This window comes from Capra hircus, chromosome 10 (assembly GCF_001704415.2).
Source record: "Capra hircus breed San Clemente chromosome 10, ASM170441v1, whole genome shotgun sequence".
NCBI lineage: Eukaryota > Metazoa > Chordata > Mammalia > Artiodactyla > Bovidae > Capra > Capra hircus.
The window spans coordinates 47,006,189-47,028,343 of NC_030817.1; the positions used below are offsets into that span (position 1 = coordinate 47,006,189).

Genomic DNA, 22,155 nt, shown 5'->3' on the forward strand with positions numbered 1-22,155 from the left:
CTCTTTCTTCCATACACTTTCCAGCATTTATTGTTTGTACATTTCTAAATGATGGCCATTCAGACTGCTGTGAGGTAATATCTCGCTGTAATTTTGATTTGCATTTCTCTGATTAGTAATGTTGAGCATCTTTTCATCTGCCTCTTGGCCATCTGTATGTCTTCTTTAGAGAAATGTCTATTTATGTCCTCTGCCCACTGTTTTGCATCATTCCATTATGAAAATGTTTAATTGAAGAGAGGGTATTTTTTCAAAACTCTAAGTAGGACTATATCATTTAAATGTATAGCAATATAGCCTTTTGAAATGCATAATTGTTCATTTTACAATAATGCTCCTTCTTTAAAAAATTGTCATAGTTTGTCATAGATTTAAAGTACAACGCACCTAATGCTATTTAAGGATTATACACTATATGTAGTGTAAGTGAACCAGATCTTTTCTTAAATATCTATTCTTTCTAAAGTCTTAACAATTTTTTGAATATTTTATTTTTTACTTAACATTTATTCATTTTTTTTTTCATTTTGAACTTTTTATTTTGTATTAAAGTATAGCCAGTTGACAATGTTGCAATCATTTCAGGTGAACAACAAAGGGACTCAGCCATACATATTCATGTATCCATCTCCCCCAAACTCCCCTCCCATCTAGGCTACCACATAATGCTGAGCAGAGTTCCGTGTGTTGTACAGTAGGTCTCTGTTGGTTATCCATTTTAAATATACCAGTGTGTACATGTCCATCCCTAACTCCCTGACTTTCCTTCCCCCCATCCTTTGCTCCCCAACTGTAATTACATTCTGTGTCCATGAGTTTCTTTCTGTTTTCATTAAAATTTGTTTTATTGAAGGATAATTTCTCTATAGAATTTTGCTGTTTTCTGTCAAACCTCAACATGAATCAGTCGTAGGTATACATATATCCCCTCCCTTTTGAACCTCCATCCAATCTCCCTCCCTGTCCCACCCCTCTAGATTGATACAGAGCCCCTGTTTGAGTTTCCTGAGCCATACAGCGAATTCCCATTGGCTATCTTACATGTAGTAATGTAAGCATCCATGTTACTCTTTCCATACATCTCACCCTCTCCTCCCCTTTCCCCATTTCCATAAGTCTATTCTCTGTCTGTTCCTCCATTGCTGCCCTGTAAATAAATTCTTCAGTACCATTTTTCTAGATTCCATATACATGTGTTAGAATATGATGTTTATCTTTCTCTTTCTGACTTCACTCTGTATAATAGGTTCTAGGTTTATCCACCTCATTAGAACTGACTCAAATGTGTTCCGTTTTATGGCTGAGTAATATTCCATTGTGTGTATGTACCACAACTTCTTTATCCATTCATCTGTCAATGGGCATCTAGGTTGCTTTCATGTTCTAGCTATTGCAAATAGTGCTGCAATGAACAATGGGATATATGTGTCTCTTTCAATTTTGGTTTCCTCAGGGTATATGCCTATGAGTGGGATTGCTGAGTCATGTGGTGGTTTTATTCCTAGTTTTTTAAGGAATCTCCATACCATCTTCCATAGAGGCTGTATCAATTTACATTCCCACTAACAGTGCAAGAGCGTTCCCTTTTCTCCATGTCCTCTCCAGTATTTATTGTTTGTAGAGTTTTGATGATGGCCATTCTGACCAGTATGAGGTAATATCTTATTGTAGTTTTGATTTGCATTTCTCAAATAATGAGCTATACTGAGCATCACTTCCTGTGTTTGTTAGCCATCTGTATGTCTTCTTTGGAGAAATGTCTGTTTAGGTCTTTTTCCCACTTTTTGATTGGGTTTTGTTTTTTGGATATTGAGTTGTATGAGCTGCTTGTATATTTTGGAAATTAATCCTTTGTCAGTTGTTTCATTTGCTATTATTTCCTCCCATTCTGAGGGTTATCTTTTCACCTTGTTTATAGTTTCCTTTGCTGTGCAAAAGCTTTTAAGTTTAATCAGGTCCCACTTGTTTACTTTTGTTTTTGTTTCCATTACTCTAGGAGGTGGGTCATAGAGGATCTTGCTTTGATTTATATCACTGAGTGTTCTGCCTATATTTTCTTCTAAGAGTTTTATAGTTTCTGGTCTTACATTTAGGTCTTTAATCCATTTTGAGTTTATCTTTGTGTATGTGTTAGGAAGTGTTCTAATTTCATTCTTTCACATGTAGCTGTCCAGGTTCCCCAGCACCTATTATTGAAGAGGCTGTCTTTGCCCCGTTGTATATTCTTGCCTCCTTTGTCAAAAATAAGGTACCCATAGGTGCATAAGTTTATTTCTGGGCTTTCTATCTTGTTCCATTGATCTATATAACTGTTTTTGTGCCAGTACTATACTGTCTTGATGACTGTAGCTTTGTAGTATAATCTGAAGTCAGGAAGGTTGATTGCTCCAGCTCCATTCTTCTTTCTCAAGACTGTTTTGGCTATTTCGAGTCTTTTGTGTTTCCACATGAATTGTGAAATTTTTTGTTCTAGTTCTGTGAAAAATGCCATTGGTAATTTGATGGGGATCGCATTGAATCTGTAGATGCATTTGGTAGTATAGTCACTTTCACAATATTGATTCTTCCTACCCACGAACATGTAATATCTCTCCATCTGTTTATATCATCTTTGATTTCTTTCATGTCTTATAATTTTCTGTGTACAGTTCTTTTGTCTCCTTAGGTAAGTTTATTCCTAGATATTTAATTCTTTTTGTTGCAATAGTGAATGGCATTGATTCCTTAATGTATCTTTCTGATTTTTCATTGTTAATATATAGAAATGCAAGTGATTTCTGTGTATTGATTTTGAATCCTGCAACTTTGCGAAATAGACTGATTACTCTAGAAGTTTTCTTATACTATCTTTAGGGTTTTATATGTACAGTATCATGTCATCTGCAAACAGTGAGCTTTACTTCTTTTCCGATCTGGATTCCTTTTATTTATTTATGTATTTTCTTTTCTGATTGCTATAGCTAGGACTTCCAGAACTGTGTTGAATAATAGTGGTAAAAGTGGACACCCTTGTGTTGTTCCTGATCTTAGGGGGAATGCTTTCAGTTTTTCACCATTGAAAATAATGTTTGCTGTAGGCTTATCATTATGGCATTTACTATGTTGAGGTAGGTACCTCCTATGCCCATTTTTTGAAGAGTTTTAATCATAAAGGGGTGCTGAATTTTGCCAAAGGCTTTTTCTGCATCTACTGAGATTACCATATGGTTTTTAATCTTTCAATTTGTTGATATGGTATATCACATGGATTGATTGGCATATATTGAAGAATCCTTGAATCCTGGAATGAACGCAACTTGATCATGGTGTATGAGCTTTTTAATGTGTTGCTGAATTTTGTTTTCCTAAACTTTTCTTGATGATTTTGTCATCTGTGTTCATCAGTGATATTGGCCTATAGTTTTCTTTTTTTGTGTACGTTGTCTTTGTCTGGTTTTGGTATCAGGGTGATGGTAGCCTCATAGAATGAGTTTTGAAGTGTTCCTTCCTATGCAATTTTTTTGAAAGAGTTTTAGAAAGGTAGATATTAACTCTCTTCTAAATGTTTGATAGAATTCTCCTTTGAAGCCATCTGGTCCTGAGCTTTTGTTTTTCGGGAGATTTTTGATCACAGCTTGAATTTCAGTGCTTGTAATTGGGTTGTTCATAAATTTTTTTTTCTAAGAATCTGTCCATTTTTCCAGGTTATCAATTTTATTGCCATATAGTTCATAATAGTCTCTTATAATCATTTGAATTTCTACATTGTCTGTTGTAACCTCTCCTTTTTCATTTCTAATTTTGTTGATTTGATTCTTTTCTCTTTTTTTCTTGATGTATCTGGCTAAAAGTTTGTCAATTTTGTTTAACTTCTCAAAGAGCCAGGTTTTAGTTTTATTAATCTTTACTATTGTTTCTTTCATTTATTTCTGCTCATATCTTTATGATTTCTTTCCTTCTACTGATTTCATGCAAAGATGGGCTCAGTAAAGGTCAGAAATGGTATGGGCCTAACAGAAGCAGAAGATATTAAGAAGAGGTGGCAAGAATACACAGGAGAACACTACAAAAAAGATCTTCATGGCCCAGAAAATCATGATGGTGTGATCACTCACCTAGAGCCAGACATCCTGGAATGTAAAGTCAAGTTGGCCTTAGAAAGTATCCCTGCAAACAAAGCTAGTGGAGGTGATGGAATTCCAGTTGAGCTATTTCAAATCCTAAAAGATGATGCTGTGAAAGTGCTGCACTCAATATCCCAACAAATTTGGAAAACTCAGCAGTGGCCACAGGACTGGAAAAGGTCAGTTTTCAAAAGGCAATGCTAAAGAATGCTCAAACTACCACACAATCGCAATCATCTCACACACTAGTATAGTAATGCTCAAAATTCTCCAAGCCAGGCTTCAGCAATACGTGAACTGCGAACTTCCAGATGTTCAAGCTGGTTTTAGAAAAGGCAGAGGAACCAGAGATCAAATGGCCAACATCCGCTGGATAATGGAAAAAGCAAGAGAGTTCCAGAAAAACATCTGTTTCTGCTTTATTGACTATGCCAAAGCCTTTGACTGTGTGGATCACCACAAACTGGAAAATTCTGAAAGAGATGGGAATACCAGACCACCTGACCTGCCTCTTGAGAAACCTATATGCAGGTCAGGAGGCAACAGTTAGAACTGGACATGGAACAACAGACTGGTTCCAAATAGGAAAAGGAGTACATCAAGGCTGTATACTGTCACACTGCTTGTGTAACTTCTATGCAGAGTACATCATGAGAAATGCTGGACTGGAAGAAGCACAAGCTGGAATCAAGATTGCTGGGAGAAATCTCAATAACCTCAGATATGCAGATGACACCAGCCTTATGGCAGAAAGTGAAAAGGAACTAAAAAGCCTCTTGATGAAAGTGAAAGAGAAGAGTGAAACAGTTGGCTTAAAGCTCAACATTCAGAAAACGAAGATCATGGCATGTGGTCCCATCACTTCATGGGAAATAGATGGCAAACACTGGAAACAGTGGCTTACTTTATTTTTCTGGGCTCCAAAATCACTGCAGATGGTGATTGCAGCCATGAAATTAAAAGATGCTTACTCCTTGGAAGAAAAGTGATGACCAACCTAGATAGCATATTAAAAAACAGAGACATTACTTTGTCAACAAAGGTCCATCTAGTCAAGGCTATGGTTTTTCCTGTGGTCATGTATGAATGTGAGAGTTGGACTATAAAGAAAGCTGAGCGCCAAATAATTGATGTTTTTGAACTGTGGTGTTGGAGAAGACTCTTGAGAGTCCCTTGAACTGCAAGGAGATCCAACCAGCCCATCCTAAAGGAGATCAGTCCATCCTAAAGGAGATCAGTCCTGGGTGTTCATTGGAGGGACTGATGTTGAAGCTGAAACTCCAATACTTTGGCCAGCTGATGCAAAGAGCTGGCTCATTTGAAAAGACCCTGATTTGGGGAACAATTTAGGGCAGGAGGAGAAGGGGATGAGAGAGGATGAGATATTTGGATGGCATCACTGACTCAATGGACATGAGTTTGGGTAAACTCCGGGAGTTGCTGATGGACAGGGAGGCCTGTGTGCTGCAGTTAATGGGGTTGCAAATATTCGGACACAGCTGATCAACTGAACTGAACTAGTTTTTGTTTTTTTTGTTCTTCTTTTCCCACTTGTTTTAGGTGTAAAGTTAGGTTGTCTATTTGATGTTTTTCTTTTTTCTTGAGGTGGGATTATATTGCTATAAACTTCCCTCTTATAACCGCTTTTGCTACATCCCATGAGTTTTGAGTTGTCGTGTTTTCACTGTCATTTGTTTCTTGAAATTTTTTGTATTCTCTTTTGATTTCTTCAGTAACCTGTTGATTATTTAGAAACATGTTGTTTAATCTCCATGTGTTTGTGTTTCTTACAGTTTATTTTCTTTCAGTTGATATCCAGTCTCATAGTGTTGTGGTTGGAGAAGATGTTTGCTATGATTTCAGTTTTCTTGAATTTACTGAGATTATATTTTTGACACAAGATGTGTTCTATCCTGGAGAATATTCCACGTGCACTTGAGAAAGTGTATTCTTCTGTATCGGATGGAATGTCCTGAAGATATCTATGAGATCCATCTCATCTAATGTATCATTTAAGACTTCTATTTCCTTATTAATTTTTTGTTTTGATGATCTGTCCATTGGTATGAGTGGGGTGTTAAAGTCTCCTACTATTATTGTGTTACTGTCAATTTCTCCTTTTGTGTCTGTTAGTGTTTGTCCTAGGTATTGAGGTGCTCCTATGTTGGGTGCAAAGATATTTATAATTGTTATGTCTTCCTCTTGGATTGATCCCTTGATCATTATATAGTGTCTTTCCTTATCTCTTGTAATCTTCTTAATTTTTAGGTCTATTTTGTCTGATATGAGGATTGCTACTCCACCTTTCTTTTGCTTCCCATTTACATGGAATATGTTTTTACATCCTCTCACTTTCTGTTTATATGTATCTTAGGTCTGAAGTGGGTTTCTTGTATACAGCATATATATGGGTCTTTTTCTGGTATCCATTCAGCCAGTCTGTGTCTTTTGTTTGGAGCCTTTAATCTATTTACATTTAGAGTAATTGTTGATATATATATGTCCTTATTGCCATTTTCTTAATTGTTTGGGGTTGATTTTGAAGATTTTTTTTTTCTCTGTATTTCTTAACTACACAAGTCCCTTTAAAGCTCATTTGGTGGTACTCAATTCTCTTAACTTTTGCTTGTCTGAAAAGCTTTTTATTTATTTCTCCATCAATTTTGAATGAGATCCTTTCTGGGTACAGTAATCTTGGTTGTAGATTTTTCCCTTTCAGTACTTTAAATATATCCTGTCATTCCCTTCTGGTCTGCAGAGTTTCTGCTGAAAGATCAGCTGTTAAGCGTGTGGGGGTTTCCCTTGTATGTTACTTGTTGCTTCTTCTATGTTGCTTTTAATATTCTTTCTGTTTAGTCTTTGTGAGTTTGGTTAGTATGTGTCTTGATGTTTTTCTCCTTGGGATTATCCTGTATGGGACTGTTTTTGCCTCTTGGATTTGGTTGACTATTTCCTTTTCAGTGTTGGGGAAATTTTCAATGATAATCCCTTCAAAAATTTTCTCATACCCTTTCTTTTTCTCTTCTTCCTCTGGGACCCCTATGATTCAAATGTGGGTGCATCTGATCTTGTCCCAGAGGTCTCTGAGACTGTCCTCAGTTCTTTTCATTCTTTTTACTTTAGTCTACTCTTCAGAAGTTATTTCCACCATTTTATCTTCCAGCTCATTGCTTCATTCTTCTGCTTCAGATATTCTGCTATTGATTCCTTCTAGAGTATTTTTAATTTCAGTAATTGTATTGTTTGTCTCTGCATGCTTATTCTTTAATTCTTCTAGGTCTTTGTTAATTGATTCTCGCCTTTTCTCCATTTTGTTTTCAAGGTTTTTGATCATCTTTACTATCATTATTCTGAATTCTTTTTCAGGTAGTTTGCCTGTTTCCTCTTCATTTATTTGGACTTTTGTGTTTCTAGTTTGTTCCGCCATTTGTGTATTATTTCTCTGCCTTTTCATTTTTTTTTTAAACTTATTATGTTTGAGGTCCCCTTTTCCTAGGCTTCAGGGAAAGTTGAATTCTTTCCTTGAAGAAGGTTGAATTCTTTCTTCATTTTGGTTTCTGCCCTCCTAAAGTTGGTCCAGTGGTTTCTGTAAGCTTTGTCTAGGGTGAGATTTGTGCTGAGTTTTTATTTGTTTTCCTCTGGTGGGCAAGGCTGAGTGAGGTGATAATCCTGTCTGCTAATGATTGGGTTTGTATTTTTGTTGTTTAGATGAGGCATCCTGCACAGGATCCTACTGGTGGTTGGGTGATACCCAGTCTTGTATTCCAGTAGTTTCCTTTCTGTGAGTTTTCACTATTTGATACTCCCTAGGGTTAGTTCTCTAATTAGTCTAGGGTCTTGGAGTCAGTGGTCCCACTCCAAAGGCTCAGGGCTTGATCTCTGGTTAGGAACAAAGATTCCAGTGGCATTAAGTGAGATTAAAATGAATATCCAAAAACAAGAAACCAAAGATGAACCCGACAAATGGCAGTTAAAAATCAGGTAAATAGTAATTAAAATAAAGGAATATATACATATACACTCATCAGCAAAGTGAAAGTAGTCCAGCATGAATAAAGTACACTGGAGCGGGTTGCCATTTCCTTCTCCAGTGCGTGAAAGTGAAAAGTGAAAGTGAAGTCGCTCAGTCGTGTCCGACTCTTGGCGACCCCATGGACTGCAGCCAATCAGGCTCCTTCTCCATGGGATTTTCCAGGCAGGAGTACTGGAGTGGGGTGCCATTGGCTTCTCTGACAGTAGATTAACCCAGCAAATGAAGGAAATAAAAAATTACATTTACCAGTTAAGAACAAAACTAACTAAATCATAAACTGGAAAGTAAACTAAAGCAAGATGCCAAGTGGAGAATAAAGCAATGAAAACAAAACAGATATGTTGAGAGAAAAGAAAGAAAGAAAAGAAAGAAAGAATAGATATGCAAAGTTAAACAGAGGTAGATAAGATTTATATCCCTTAAAGGTTAACTGCAATTGGAAAAGAACAGTAGGAAAGGCAAACAAAGGAATAAATGTAGAAAAAATATAGTAGGTTTAAAAAATTAAAAATTAAAATTATAAAAAAGAAAAGAAAAAAAGGAAAACTCCATAGAACTGCAAAAGCTCAAATAGAGGCAGAGGTTTGTAACATGTGACTGAGAAAAAAATAAAGCTCAAAAGCTTAATTGGATTTCTTAGTGCTAATAAAATGGACAACTACAACAGAGGGGATGGGGAAGGGGAGGAAAAAGAAAAAAAAATCCAAAAGAATCTACAGAACAAGTCAAAAAACAATAAATGTTTTTCTTGAGTCACTACTATGAGAGTCCTTTCCCTCACTGAGAATCACAGTCCGCCTTACCTCCCTAGGAGGAGGCAGTTTACCTGCTGTTGGGGCAGCTCAGATTCTAATCTGCTCTCACTCCTGTATGTCTTGCCTCCAAGGTCCACAGCTCTCAGAACTAGTTCATTTTCTTTTGTGGGAGCTCTCAATGGACTTTTATATATTCCATAGACACAGAGTCTGCCTAGTTGATCGTGTGTATTTAATCTGCAGCTTGTACAGCTGCTGGGAAGGTTTTGGGTCTTCTTGCTTAGCCACACTGCCCCTGGGTTTCAATTGTGATTTTATTTCCACCTCTACATGTTGGTTTGCTCCTGAGGCTGCCCTGGAGGACTTGGGTTTGCTCCTGTGAGGGCCAGTTATGGAGGTGGTGCAGCTGCTTGGGTCGCAGGGGTTCTGACAGCACCAGGTACTCAGGGGCGTTGGCGGCTAGGGCAGCAGGAAATATAGTGCTTTAGAAGGGTATGGCAACCAGTATTGGCCAATATGCTCCAGAATTCTTGCCTGGAGAAACCCCCTCCCTGACAGAGAAGCCTGGCAGGCCACTTTACAGGCTTTCAAAGGGTCGGACAAGACCAAAGCGACCCTGCACGCATAGACACAAGACTTTTTTGACCTGTGGCAGCTCTGCCCCAGTGAGATTTGAGAGTGAAGGCGGCACAATCGCTTGGCTTGTGGAGACCCTATTGGTACCAAGTGTGCAGGGACATGGACTGCCTCTGCCACAGAAGATGTGGCCCTATCTGAGTCTTTTTTTGAGCCTCTTGTAGCTGGCAATCAAGGCTTCTTTTGCCAGTCTTTCTCCATAGTTCCTCCCATTCAGGCACTTGAACTAAAGTTCAAGGGAGCTTAGAGGGTTCCCTTGCCTGGGATCCTTCTCTGTTGTTCAGCATGTCAGGCACATAGAGGGGACCCCTGGTTGGGGTCCTACTCTGTATTTCAGCACATCAGTTACTTGAAGGAGCACCCTGGGTGGGGCCCTACTCTGTTGTTCAGTGTGTTAGGCGTTTTATGGGCCAGCCTCTATATTGTTCAGGTGGGATGTGGGGAGAGAGAGGCTACGGGGATGGCTCCACCCCCTATACGTGACTTAGCAGTATTGCTTTGCTTCCAAGGCTGCCTGGCTTTCCTCCACCAGCATTTTCCACCAGGATCTCCTCCCTCACATTTCCTCAATCCGCTCCTCTGCATTCAGCAGCAGCCCTTGCCCTGGGATTGCTCCACAACCCCTAAACTCCAGCTCCCAGCCGCTGAACCTTCCAGGGGTCCAGTGTTCCTGTCTGGATCATGTATGGCTACGGCAAGGACTGTCTGATTCTCATTCCATTTAGGCTGCCACAGATCAGCTGTTTCACCCTCAGCCTTAAATGTTTCTCCTCTGCCTCAGATAGTTTCCCTGATGTGGGGATTGGACCACTGCTTCAGTTTCCCCACCCGCAGGTGGGGAAGGTCCAGTCCTACTAACACTCCTGGTCCCCCCCGACCCAACCCAGTTCCTCATCCTACCGAGTTTTGCATGGTTCTATATATTCTTTTCCACTGGTCAGGTACTCCTGTCCACTCTCAGCTGGTATTCTGCATATACTTCTGGGTCTGAAGGTGTATTCCTGATGTATCCATGTAAAGAGATGTACTCCATGTCCACCTACTCCTCTGCCATCTTATTCTCTTCTTTCTGTTTAAGTAACTTCATTTGTATCATTTCTTTCTAAATTCCACATATAGGAGATGTCAGAACATGTTTCTCCTCCTCTGTTTGACCTACTTCACTGGATATGACAATCTCTAAGTCCAAATCCTCTGCCCATTTTTGGTTGGATTGTTTTTGTTGTTTTGTTTTCTTTTTGATATTGAGTCACATGAGCTGTTTATAACTTTTGAAAATTATTCCCTTGTTGGTCACATCATTTGCAAGTATTTTCTCCCATTCTTTGGGTTTTCTTTTCCTTTTGTTTATGGTTTTCTTTGCTGTGCAAAGGCTTTTATCTTTAATTAGGTCCCATTTGTTTACTTTGATTTTATTTCCATTCGTCTAGGAGGTGGGTCAAAAAACGTTTTGCCATGATTTATGTCTAAGTGTGTTCTGCCTGTTTTTCTCCAAGTGTTCTTTATTCTCCAGTCTTATACTTAGGACTTAAACCCATTTTGAGTTTATTTTTGTGTGTGAGAATAGAGAATGTTGTAATTTCATTCTTCTATATGTAGCTCTCCAGCTTTCCCAGAACCATTTATTGAAAAGACTGTTCTCTGTCCATTGTATATTCTTGCCTCTTTTGTCGTAGATTAGGTGACTGTAAGTACATGGGTTTATCTCTGGGCTTTCTGTCCTATTCCACTGATCTGTATTTCTGTTTTTATGTCATTACCAGTGTTTTGATGACTACAGCTTATAGTGTAGTCTGAAGTCAGGGCACCTGATATCTCCAGCTCCATTTTTCTTTCACAAGATTGCTTTGGATATTTGGAGTTTTTCATGTGTTCATATAAATTTTGGGCTTCTCTGGTAGCTCAGAAGGTAAAGAATCTGCCTGCAATACAGGAGACCCAGGTTCAGTGCCTGGGTCAGGAAACTCCCCTGAAGAAGGAAATGGCAGCCCACTCCAATAATCTTGCCTGGAGAATCTCACCAACGGAGGAACCTGATGGGCTGCAGTCCATGGGGTCACAAAGAGTCAGACACAACTGAACGACTAACACTATAAATTTAAAACTTTTTTGTCCTAATTTTGTGAAAAATGCCATTGGTAATTTGATAGGGATTGCACTGAATCTTTAGATTACCTTGGGTACTATGGTCATTTTGACAATATTGATTCGTCAAATCCAACAACATGGTATATCTTTTCATCTGTTTGTGTCATTTCTTATTTATTTCATCATTGTTTTGTAGCTTTTGAAGTATAGGTCTCTTGCCTCCTTAGGTAGGTTTTTCCTTAGGTATTTTGTTCTTTTTGATGCATTTGTGAATGGAATTATTTCTTTAATTTCTGTTTTTGACCTTTCATTATTCATGTTAGAAATGCAACAGATTTCTTTGTTTTGTATCCTGCAAGTTCACTTAATTCATTGATGAGCTCTAGTACTTTTCTGGTAGCATCTTTAGGATTTTCTAAGTATAATGTCATGTCATCTGCAAACAGTGACTGTTTTACTACTTTTCCAATTTGTATTCCTTTCTTTCTTTTCCTTCTCTCATTGCCATGGCTAGGACTTCCAAAACTATGTTGGAAAAAAGTAGCAAGAGTGGACATCCTTGTCTTGTCCCTGATCTTAGAGGAAATGTTTTCACTTTTTCACCTTTGACTTTGACGTTGGGTGTAAGTTTGTTATACATGGTCTTTGTTATATTGAGGTATAGTCCCTCTATTCTTACTTTCTGGAGAGTTTTCATCATAAATGGGTGCTGAATTTTGTCAGGTTTTTTTTTTTCTTCATCTATTGAGATGGTTATATGGTTTTTAGTCTTTAATTTGTTAATGTGGTGTATCACACTTACTGATTTGCAGATACTAAAAAATCCTTGCATCCCTGGGATAAATCCCACTTCTTTGTGGTGTATGATCCTTCTAATGTATTGTTGCCTTTGGTTTGTTAGTATTTTGTTGAGAATTTTTGAATCTATATTCATCAGTGATATTGACCTGTAGTTTTCTCTTTTGTAGTGTCTTTGTCTTTGGTATCAAGGTAATGATGGCCTCATAGAATGAGTTTGGGAGTGATCTTTTTTGTAATATTTTGAAAAGGATAGATGTTAACTCTTCTGGAAACATTTTATAGAATTTTTCTGTGAATCCATCTGGTTTTGAACTTTAGTGTGAATTTTTAAATCACAGTTTCAATTTCTATCCTTGGATTGTCTATTAATATTTTCTATTTCTTCCTGGTTCAGTCTTGGAACATTGTATCTTTCTAAGAATTTGTTCATTTCTTCTAGGTCATCCCTTTCATTAGCATATAGTTGCTTGTAGTATTCTCTTTTAATCCTTTGTATTTCTGTGGTGTCAGTTGTAACTTTTCCTTTCTAATTTCTAATTTTATTAATTTGAGCTCTCTCCTTTTTTTCTTGATTAGGCTAGCTAAAAGTTTATCAATTTTGTTTATCTTTTCTAAGAACCAAGTTTTAATTTACCTTTCTTATTGTTTTCATCATCACTGTTTCAATTTTTTCTGCTCTGATCTTTATGATTTCTTTTGTTCTACTATCTTTGGCTTTGGTTTGTTATTCCTTCTCTAGTTGCTTTAGGTGTAAATTGTTTATTTGTAATTTTTCTTATTTCCTGAGGTAAGAATGTATTGCTGTAAACTTCCCCTTTCAAACTGCTTTTGCTGGATTCCTTAGGTTTCGGATTGTCGTGGTTTCATTTTTATATATCTCAAGGTATTTTATATTTTAATTTCTTCAGTGATCCATTGATTGTTTAGTAGCATATTGTGTAGCCTCCAGGTGTTTTTTTTTTATATAGATTTTTCATAGAGTTGATTTCAAATCTCTTAACATTGTGGTCAGAAAATATGCTTGATATGATTTAAATTTTCTTAAATTGAATGAGACTTACTGTGTGGCCCAGCATGTGATTAATTCTGAAGAACATTCTAGTACACTTAGTATATTCTGTTGCTCTTGTATGGAATTCTCTATAAATATCAGTTGTCTATGTTGTCTCATCTGTCATTTAAGGCCTGGGTTTCCTTATTGATTTTCTTTCTGGATGATCTGTTCATTGATGAAAGTGAGTTGTTATTTATAAAATTCCCACTATTACTGTGTACAAGTAAGAAGTCAGTAGACTTCTTCTTTTATGGCTATTAGTTTTTGCCTTATATTTTGGGGTGCTCCTATATTGGGTGTATGTCTATTTGTAATTGTTATATCTTAGATTGATCATTTGATCATCATGTGATATCCTTTGTTTCTTGTAAACAGTCTGTAAAGTCTATTTTGTTTCATACGAATATTGCTACTCCAGGTTTATTTTGATTTCCATTTGCATGGAATATATTTTTACATACTCCACTTTCAGTCAGTATCTGTCCCTAGAATTGAAGTGGGTTTCTTGTAGACAGCATAGGTGCAGGTCTTGTTTTTGTATCCACTCAGCCGATCTGTCTTTTGGTTGGAGCATTTACATTTAAGGTAATTATAGATACTTGTGTTATTATTGCCATTTTGTTCATTGTTCTGGATTTATTTTGTAGGTCCTTTTTCTTCCCTTCCTCTTTTATTCTTTTGTGATTTGATGACTGACTTTAGCATTGTATTTGGATTTCTTTTTCATTTTTGTTTTGTATATCTAATGTAGCTTTTTGGTTTGAAGTTACCATGAGGTTTTGATATAGCAATCTGTATATAAACAAATTGCTTTTTCAGTTGCTGTTCTCTTAATTTCAAATGCATTTCCAATATTCTGCATTTGTACTCTTCTCATTAATACTGATTATGTTATCATATTTGTGTTGGATGATTTTCTGCCTTTATGTTTACATTTACTGGTGAGATTTTCTATTCATTATTTTCTTGTTTTTGGTTGTGGCCTTTCTTTTCTAACTGGAGAATGTCCGTTAGCATTTGTTGCAAAACTGGCCTGGTGGTTCTGAAGTTTCGTTTCTTTTATTTTTCTGTAAAGCTTTTGATTTCTCTGTGAATCCAAATTAGAGCCTTCCTTGGTAGAGTATTTTTGTTTTTAGGTTCTTCCCTTTCATCACTTTAAATATATTGTGCCAATCCCTTCTGTAGAGTTTCTGCTGAAAAAAATCAGGTTATATCATTTTGGAAATTCCCTTGTATGTTATGTTGCTTTCCCTTGTTAATTTTATTATTTTCTCTTTGGTTTTAATTTTTGTCGACTTGATTACCATGTCTCTCAACATGTTTCTCTTTGGGTTTTTCCTGCCTGGAACTCTGTGCTTCCTGGACTTGGGTTTATGTTTCCTTTCCTATGTTAGGAAAGTTTTCAGCTGTCATCTCTTTAAGTGTTTTCTCAGGTCCTTTCTGTCTCTTTTCTCATTTTGACCCTGCCATACTGAGAATAGTGGTGCCCTTAATGTTGTCCCAGAGGTCTCTGAGACTGTCCTTATTTCTGTAAATTCTTTTTTATTGATTGTGTTCTGCAGCAGTGGTTTCCGCCATTTACTCTAGCTCACTCGTTTTTCTGCTTTGTGTATTCTGCTATTGATTCCTTATAGTGTTTTTCATGTCAGTTATTATTCATCTCCATTTGTTTGTTCTTTAGATCTTCTAGCTCTTTGTTAAACATTTCTTGTATCTTCTCAATATGTGCCTTTCTTTCCTCAATATTTGGGATCATCTTTACTATCATTACTCTGATTTTTTTTTTTTTTTCCAGGTAGATAGCCTGCCTTCAGTTCACTTGGTTGCTTTTCTGGAGTTTCCTCTTGTTCCTTCATTTTGGACGCATTTCTTCTGCTGTCTCATTGTGTGTAACTTTCTGTGATTGTAGTGCTCATTCCTCAGGCTGTAAGGTTATAGTTGTTCTTGCTTCTCCTGCCTGCCTCTTGGTGGATAAGGCTGGTCCATGGGGCCTGTGCTGGCTTCTGGTGGGAGGAACTGGGTCCTGCCCACTGGTAATCAGAGCTTGGCCTAGGCCTTCTGGTGGACAGGGCCATGTCAAGGGCTATGTTTATTGAGCAGCTGTGGGCTCAGGAAGACTTTAATCAGCCTCCCTTCTGAGGAGTGGGGCTGTTTTCCCACCCTATTGGCTGTTTGGTCTGAATCATTTCAGCCTGTTGGGTGGGCCAGGTTTTGATGAGAAAATGGTGACCTTCTGGAGGGCTCTTGCCAATGAGTACTCTTCAGAACTACTGCCACCAGTATCTTTCTCACCACAGAAAGCCTCACCCCAACCCACCCCCGAACCTCTGCTGGAGACCTTTCAATTCCAGCAGGTAAATCTGTCTCAGGCTTTTATGAACTCACTACCTTTTCTCCCGGGGCCTGGTGCACATGAAATCTTGTGCATGCCTTCCAAGAGTAGAGTTTCTGTTTCTCTCAGACCTGTGGAATTCCTTTGATCAAATCTTACTGTTCTCCAAAGCCAGATATTCTGACGATTCTTCTTTCTGATCAAGGCCTCCAGGCTAGGGTGCCTGATGTGGGTGTTGGAAATTTCAACCCTGTGGGAGAACCTCTGTGATATAGCTATTTTCTAGTTTGTGGGTCTCCCACCCGGCAGATGTGGGGTTTGACTTTATTGTGATTGCACCCCTTCTATCATTTCATTGTGGCTTTTTCTTTATTATTGGATACAGGGTGTATATATATATGTATGTATGTTTTCTTCTCAGTGGTGGTTCAGCAGTTCTTTGTAGTTTTGGTATTCTGGTGAGAGGGGGAGAACTCGAGTCTTTCTACTCTGCCATCATGTTTACACCTCCCTAAGCACCATTTTAGTAACTGGTGTTTTTAATTTCCTTGATAGCAATATGTCCTCTCTTATTCACTAAATTCTTAAATATAAGGGTATATTACTTAGCTATACTTTATGTTTTACTAATCTTTTATTCTATTTTTGCCAGGATAATATTTTAGCTGTTATAGACTTTAATATGTGTGTTATCCATCCTCATTAATAGCCTTTAAAAAAACTTATATGTCAAACAAACAAAAAACTTTCATGTTTTTACTTGTTTGTTAACCTAGTTACACTTAAAATAAGATAATTTCAAGTTACAACAACTTGCAATTAGGATTTAACTATTAAATCTGTAAATCTGTTAGAAAATAATTCATCCTCCTTATACCAGAAGATGAAATAAAGTTTTAAAACAGGTTTTTAAATATTTCAGTAAAGTGGTATAGCTTATGTAAGGTTGTACATTCTGTGCTGTGCAAATGTTTTTTAGACACCTCTTGTGTTTCAGGAGTGTAATGGGAGTTTAAAAAGTTAAACTATCACTGAGGTATTGTCTAGGATTTCAGGTAAAGAAACTGAAAAAAGTTGAGGATTAGCCAAGGGGAATATGCACTGTGTAGTACTTATGTATATCTTCCCTGGTGGCTCAGACGGTAAAGCATCTGCCTGCAATGCGGGAGACCTGGGTTCGATCCCTGGGTCAGAAAGATCCCCTGGAGAAGGCAATGGCAACCAATCCAGTACTCTTGCCTGGAAAATTCAACGGACAGAGGACCCTTGTAGGCTATAGTCCATGGGGTCGCAAAGAGTCAGACACGACTGTATGACTCCACATCAGTACTTATGTATAAATGAATCCCTGAAAGGTGTTAAGTTTCCAGGAAAGGGGTTATGTTTCAACTGAGTTTTGGAGACTGAGAGGCAGTTAGCTGGATAAAGAAAGTGATAACTTGTTTTTGGGGAAAGAAACTGAAAATGCAAAGACTCACATTTAAAAGAGCATGGGATGAAAACTAAATGGCAAAAATTTACTTGTGGCCAAAGTATAGGGTGTGAATCAGGACTGGTGAGCCATGAATTTGCAGTAGACAAAGATCTTATTTTCTCAAGTGGGCAATGGGTGAAATTGGTGGGTTTTTAAAAGAGAATGGAGAGAATCATATTTGTATTTTAGAAAGGTTTTAAAGGAATAAGAAAGGAGTCAAAGTGAACAAAATTGGTTAATTAATAATTAATAAAAATATGTATTCAGTGAAAATATGAATGAATACTGAATGAAACACTGAGTGAAAAGTTAATGAATTACTACAGTTAGCAGCTGAAAAATAATAACTTTGGTAAGATTACCCTTATTCAGTCAGATGATCAATATAGAAGCCAGTTAGAATGGGGGACTATTTCAAAATACTGGATATTTGAAATCAGGCTTAATGTCATTGTTTCCCAAACTAGCTATTGCTAGTTAGTAGGAAATACCTTAATGTTGTTATTTGATGTGTTGGTTATTTATTCATTTGCTATCTATTTGATTAATCATAATAGTTTTCCACGTGGTTTGACTTGTTTTCAGGGTATAATACTATAATTCTGAAAAATAAAAACTTTGTATTTTATCTTTCAGCATTTATGTTCTTTATTTCTGTTTTACTCTATTGGTTAGGATTTATGGAAATGAATTAAAATATTGTAGTGGACATTTTTGCCTTTTAATAACAGGGATGCCCTAATATTTTACACTTAAGTTGATTCTGAAAGACATTTTTCAGCATATGAAAATTAACTCATTCCAGGCTAAGTAGGTTAAAAACTATTTGGAAGGTTTTGAAATTTTATCAAATAGCTTGTATGCTCCTACTTAAATGCAGATATATATTTTATGATCAGTTGATGTCATTTTATAGTAGTCAATGTTTTTTAAATCATGCTTTAAAAAAATCGTCATGGCTATAATATATTATTCTTCTGATACAGTACTGAATTTTATTTTCTATATTTTGTGAAGTATTTAAAATATTTATGGCCATATTGCTTTATTACTTTATATTGTGCCTACTGTGCTTTGTATTCAAAGATATAACCATAGGATAGTGTAAAATCTTCAAAATATTATACGAAACTATTTAGTTATGTTAACTGGTTCATATTTAATGGGTCAAGAAAACAAATAATTTCAGATTATTATCAATAAAAATCATCATTGAATTACATGTCCTCGAGCAAATCTTTCTCTCTCTGGGACTCATCTGTGAAAATAAGGGGTCTGAGATACAAGAATTGTAAGGTCACTCCAGTTCTAGCTTTCTGAAAACTTGTATTCATATGGAAATCCCTTTGGCTTTATGCTAAAAAACAGTAACACTGTGTAAGTTAGAAATGGACCATGCTATGGTCCATGCTATGACCCTTGAAAATTTATACTTGAGTTTCAAAAAGAAACAAAAAATTTGAAAAATCACAAGTCCATCGTTAATCTACTTGGGCCCATGAGCAGTTGAAACTGAGAAATACTGACTTTGTGATTTTATCCTAAGTTATACTGGAGAACCATGGACCAACCATCCCTCACTGTTTTGTTCAACTTACTTGAAACGTTGAATCCAAAGGGCAGCAGATGGGGAATCAGAAGCCCTGGATTTATACCACTCTGTCACTTGGTGGTTTGGGGATCTTAAGTAATTTAACACCTTCAGGCATCAGATTTCTTAGTGGCAAGGTGAAATATACTTAATCTTTTAGTTCTAAAGTTCTATGATATGAGAAGCAATAAATAATCCCATAATAAAAATTCTTTAATTTATATAGTCACTTGGGGTTTACTTTCACATATATTGATCTTAATTGAGCCTCTTCACAAAGTTTGGAGGCAAAAAAGCAAAGTATTAGTGACTTTATTTCAGAGTTAAGTCGAGACTCCAGACCGTTTGTAGTTTGCCCAGTGTGCTTAGCAAGTGGCGGAGTCCCAGCTGGAGCCTAGGCATTCTGATACTTCAACTGTTCTTTTCTTTTTATGACGTATTGTCTTTCGTTAAGCTCTGTAATCACCTTTTTATACTTTTCAAGCATTCTGGCACATTTTCCAACTCTTTAAATTGCAGGGGCCAGCTATCCTTCTTCCCTTGGGGTTCATTTATAATTTTAAACTATATAACATTAACACTTTGTTCATGTATATGTTTAAATGATTTCTTGAAAAGCCATCTAACATTTATTCCTTCTTTTCCTGATTCTCTTTCAGATAGCAGTTCTGTGGATGAAAAGGTTTTAAATCATACTTTTTCTTCCCTCCTGAGGGATCTTGTCTTTTTGTACATGTTTGTTTGTGACATATTAGACCTGTTTTGGTTCTTCCGTTTTAGTTGTGAACTGTGCATGTTATCCCAGCTTTCCATTCATTGGTTGTCCTTTAAGTGTGCCCCAATCTGTTGCTTTTATGAAGAGATTACACCTTGCCAGCTTTGCTTACTATAGCTTACACTTGCCAACCTAGGGGTCTGCTACGGTCAAATGCAGCATCTGTTGTTAAGTCTGGCAAATCATGATCTCTCTGACTGATTCATGATCTTCACTGCACATACCAAGTTTTAAGGGCAAATGGTATTGGAATATGATATTTTCCTTGACTCTGCCAGTGCTTTGCTAATTTCAAAACCTCCACCCATAAAACCACAGTAGCTTTGACTTGGAGCTGACCCTGCTTAGCATCTGTCATACTAGGTGTTACGTGTCTAGTGCAGTTGACGCGTGTTCCAAATTCATGTGTACATAGCTATAGAATGCTAAAAGTCTGTTTCTTTTGTTTCTCTCCATTTTCATTTAAGGCTCGGATAGTAAGTGGCAATGATTTGGATGCTTCCAAATTCTCTGCACTACAGGCATTTGGTGGGTGAGTACATTCATAACCTTCCTAATTCATTCCATTCATCAATGTGCTCTCAACATAGGGATTTTGAGTGCAGAATCTTTCATGATGGTATAATTAGCTTGCCTTGCTGTTGCTTTCTTCTTGCAGTAAAAAAGTTTTATAGTGCTTTTTAAAAAGTATATAGATTAGTGTATATTTAATTATGAATAAATATATCTGTATATAAAGAAGAAAATTGAAATCACCTAGCCAGAATTGATCATTCCATAGACAATACATAACCATATAATTTTAATTACTAGTACGTTTAATACAGTGTTTTGATCTGCTTGTTTGCACTTACTGATGTTTGCATGACAATATCTTTCTATTTCAATAAGTCAATCAATGTAATCATTTTCTGCAATTGCATTTTATGGGTGTATAAAAGTATTTAAAATGTGACCACAAAATAATGTGTTAATTATATTTTCTATTTAGTTATATTAATTAAATTTTCTATATAAAACACTTAAACAACAAAGATCTGCTTTAATGCCCCTAAAGATACAATTTGGCTCATGTGTTGTTAGGCCTTTTTCTGTGTGCTTGCATATACATGCATATCTATATCTATATATATATGTTGTATATGTTTTTGTAGAATAAATAGTTTTGTATATCCCTGTGCATTGAACATAAATGCCAACATATGGCCATTCTATAAATAGGCAGTAATTTAGTGTTGATTTAATAGTGGGTATCATTATAGTTATTTCATAAATAATGACTCATTTGTTCCTTACAATGGCTCTATGAGGTAAGTACTATTTTGACCACCATTTTATACATGAGGAAACTGATATATATATATATAATATATATATATCAGTTAAAAAAAAAAAAACCTTTCTCTCCATACAGCTAGTAAAGTAGCCAAGTGAGTGTTCAAACCCAGTTAGTTCCAGAGTCTGTGATCTTAATCAGTAATACTATCCTTCATCTTCAACTTGTGGGTTTCTTTTTCCTTACCTTTTCTTTTTTACTACTTGACAACACATTAGTACTTTGGAAAACTTTCCACTTCATTATTTATATGTAATGGAAATGTTTCAAAACATTTGTGTAATATTTGTTTATTCTTCTATTAATTAATTTTTCCAGGATATTTCTAAGCATCATTATTGTAAATGATACTAGAACAGACGTATAATCAGTTTTCAAAGTGTAGGGTGTGGACCAAAGCTTATGCCGAGTATAGATAAATTGTTTTTTAAGTATTGCAATTTGAACACATCTGTGTATAATAGAAATAGAAGCAAAATTTAGATATATGTTTTAGGTTGGGGCAAAGAAATAGTCTCGGTTATGTTTTATAGTATTTTCATTCCTTTAAAATGAATCTTGTTAAATAACATTCACATGCTATTTACTGTAACCCATATGAAAATTTTTGTTTCAATTTTAAAGCTCCTACATAGTAAAATCATTTTTATTTGGATTTTTCAAATAAGTAACTAAGATATTTGTTATGTATACAGACTTTTTGATGCCCTTTAAATACATGAGGAATTGCATTTATATTGGAATATCACAGTAATTTAAATATATTATGAAAACCAACTGTGGCAAAAGCCCACTATGGATTAGTTATAGAAAATTCAGGTAGTAAATGGATTATCGTCTCCTCACTAAATCATATACACTTTCTTTAATTACTAAAAAGTGACGGTATGACACATCAAGTAGAAGTATTTATCTTAGAAAATAAGTTGAATTTCAATTTAATTTTGGGAAAAAAAATGGATGTCGTGGTCTTAGAGGCTTATCTGAGTTTATGATATTACAGTTCTTGCAGTTCCTACCTTCCTGTGGCATTCATCACTTAATAACAACTTGCTTTCCTATCTCATGTCTGAATATCCACTTTTATCATCGTCAGTGCAAAAGAGTTAATCTGCCTAAATGTTTTGTTAAGTTTATGCTGTGTAAATGTCTAGCTACAATAGGTCATGTTTGCATT

At 36.3% G+C, this 22,155-nt stretch overlaps 1 protein-coding gene across 1 annotated transcript in view; it reads left to right on the forward strand.

Moving 5' to 3' along the window:
• UNC13C (unc-13 homolog C) overlaps window positions 1-22,155 on the forward strand; it is a 678,662-nt gene that overhangs the window by 148,308 nt on the left and 508,199 nt on the right. The window contains exons 5-6 of the mRNA XM_005685753.3: window positions 19,527-19,549; window positions 20,110-20,174. Of these exons, the coding sequence (XP_005685810.2) occupies window positions 19,527-19,549; window positions 20,110-20,174 (88 nt within the window). The remainder of the gene's footprint in view (window positions 1-19,526; window positions 19,550-20,109; window positions 20,175-22,155) is intronic.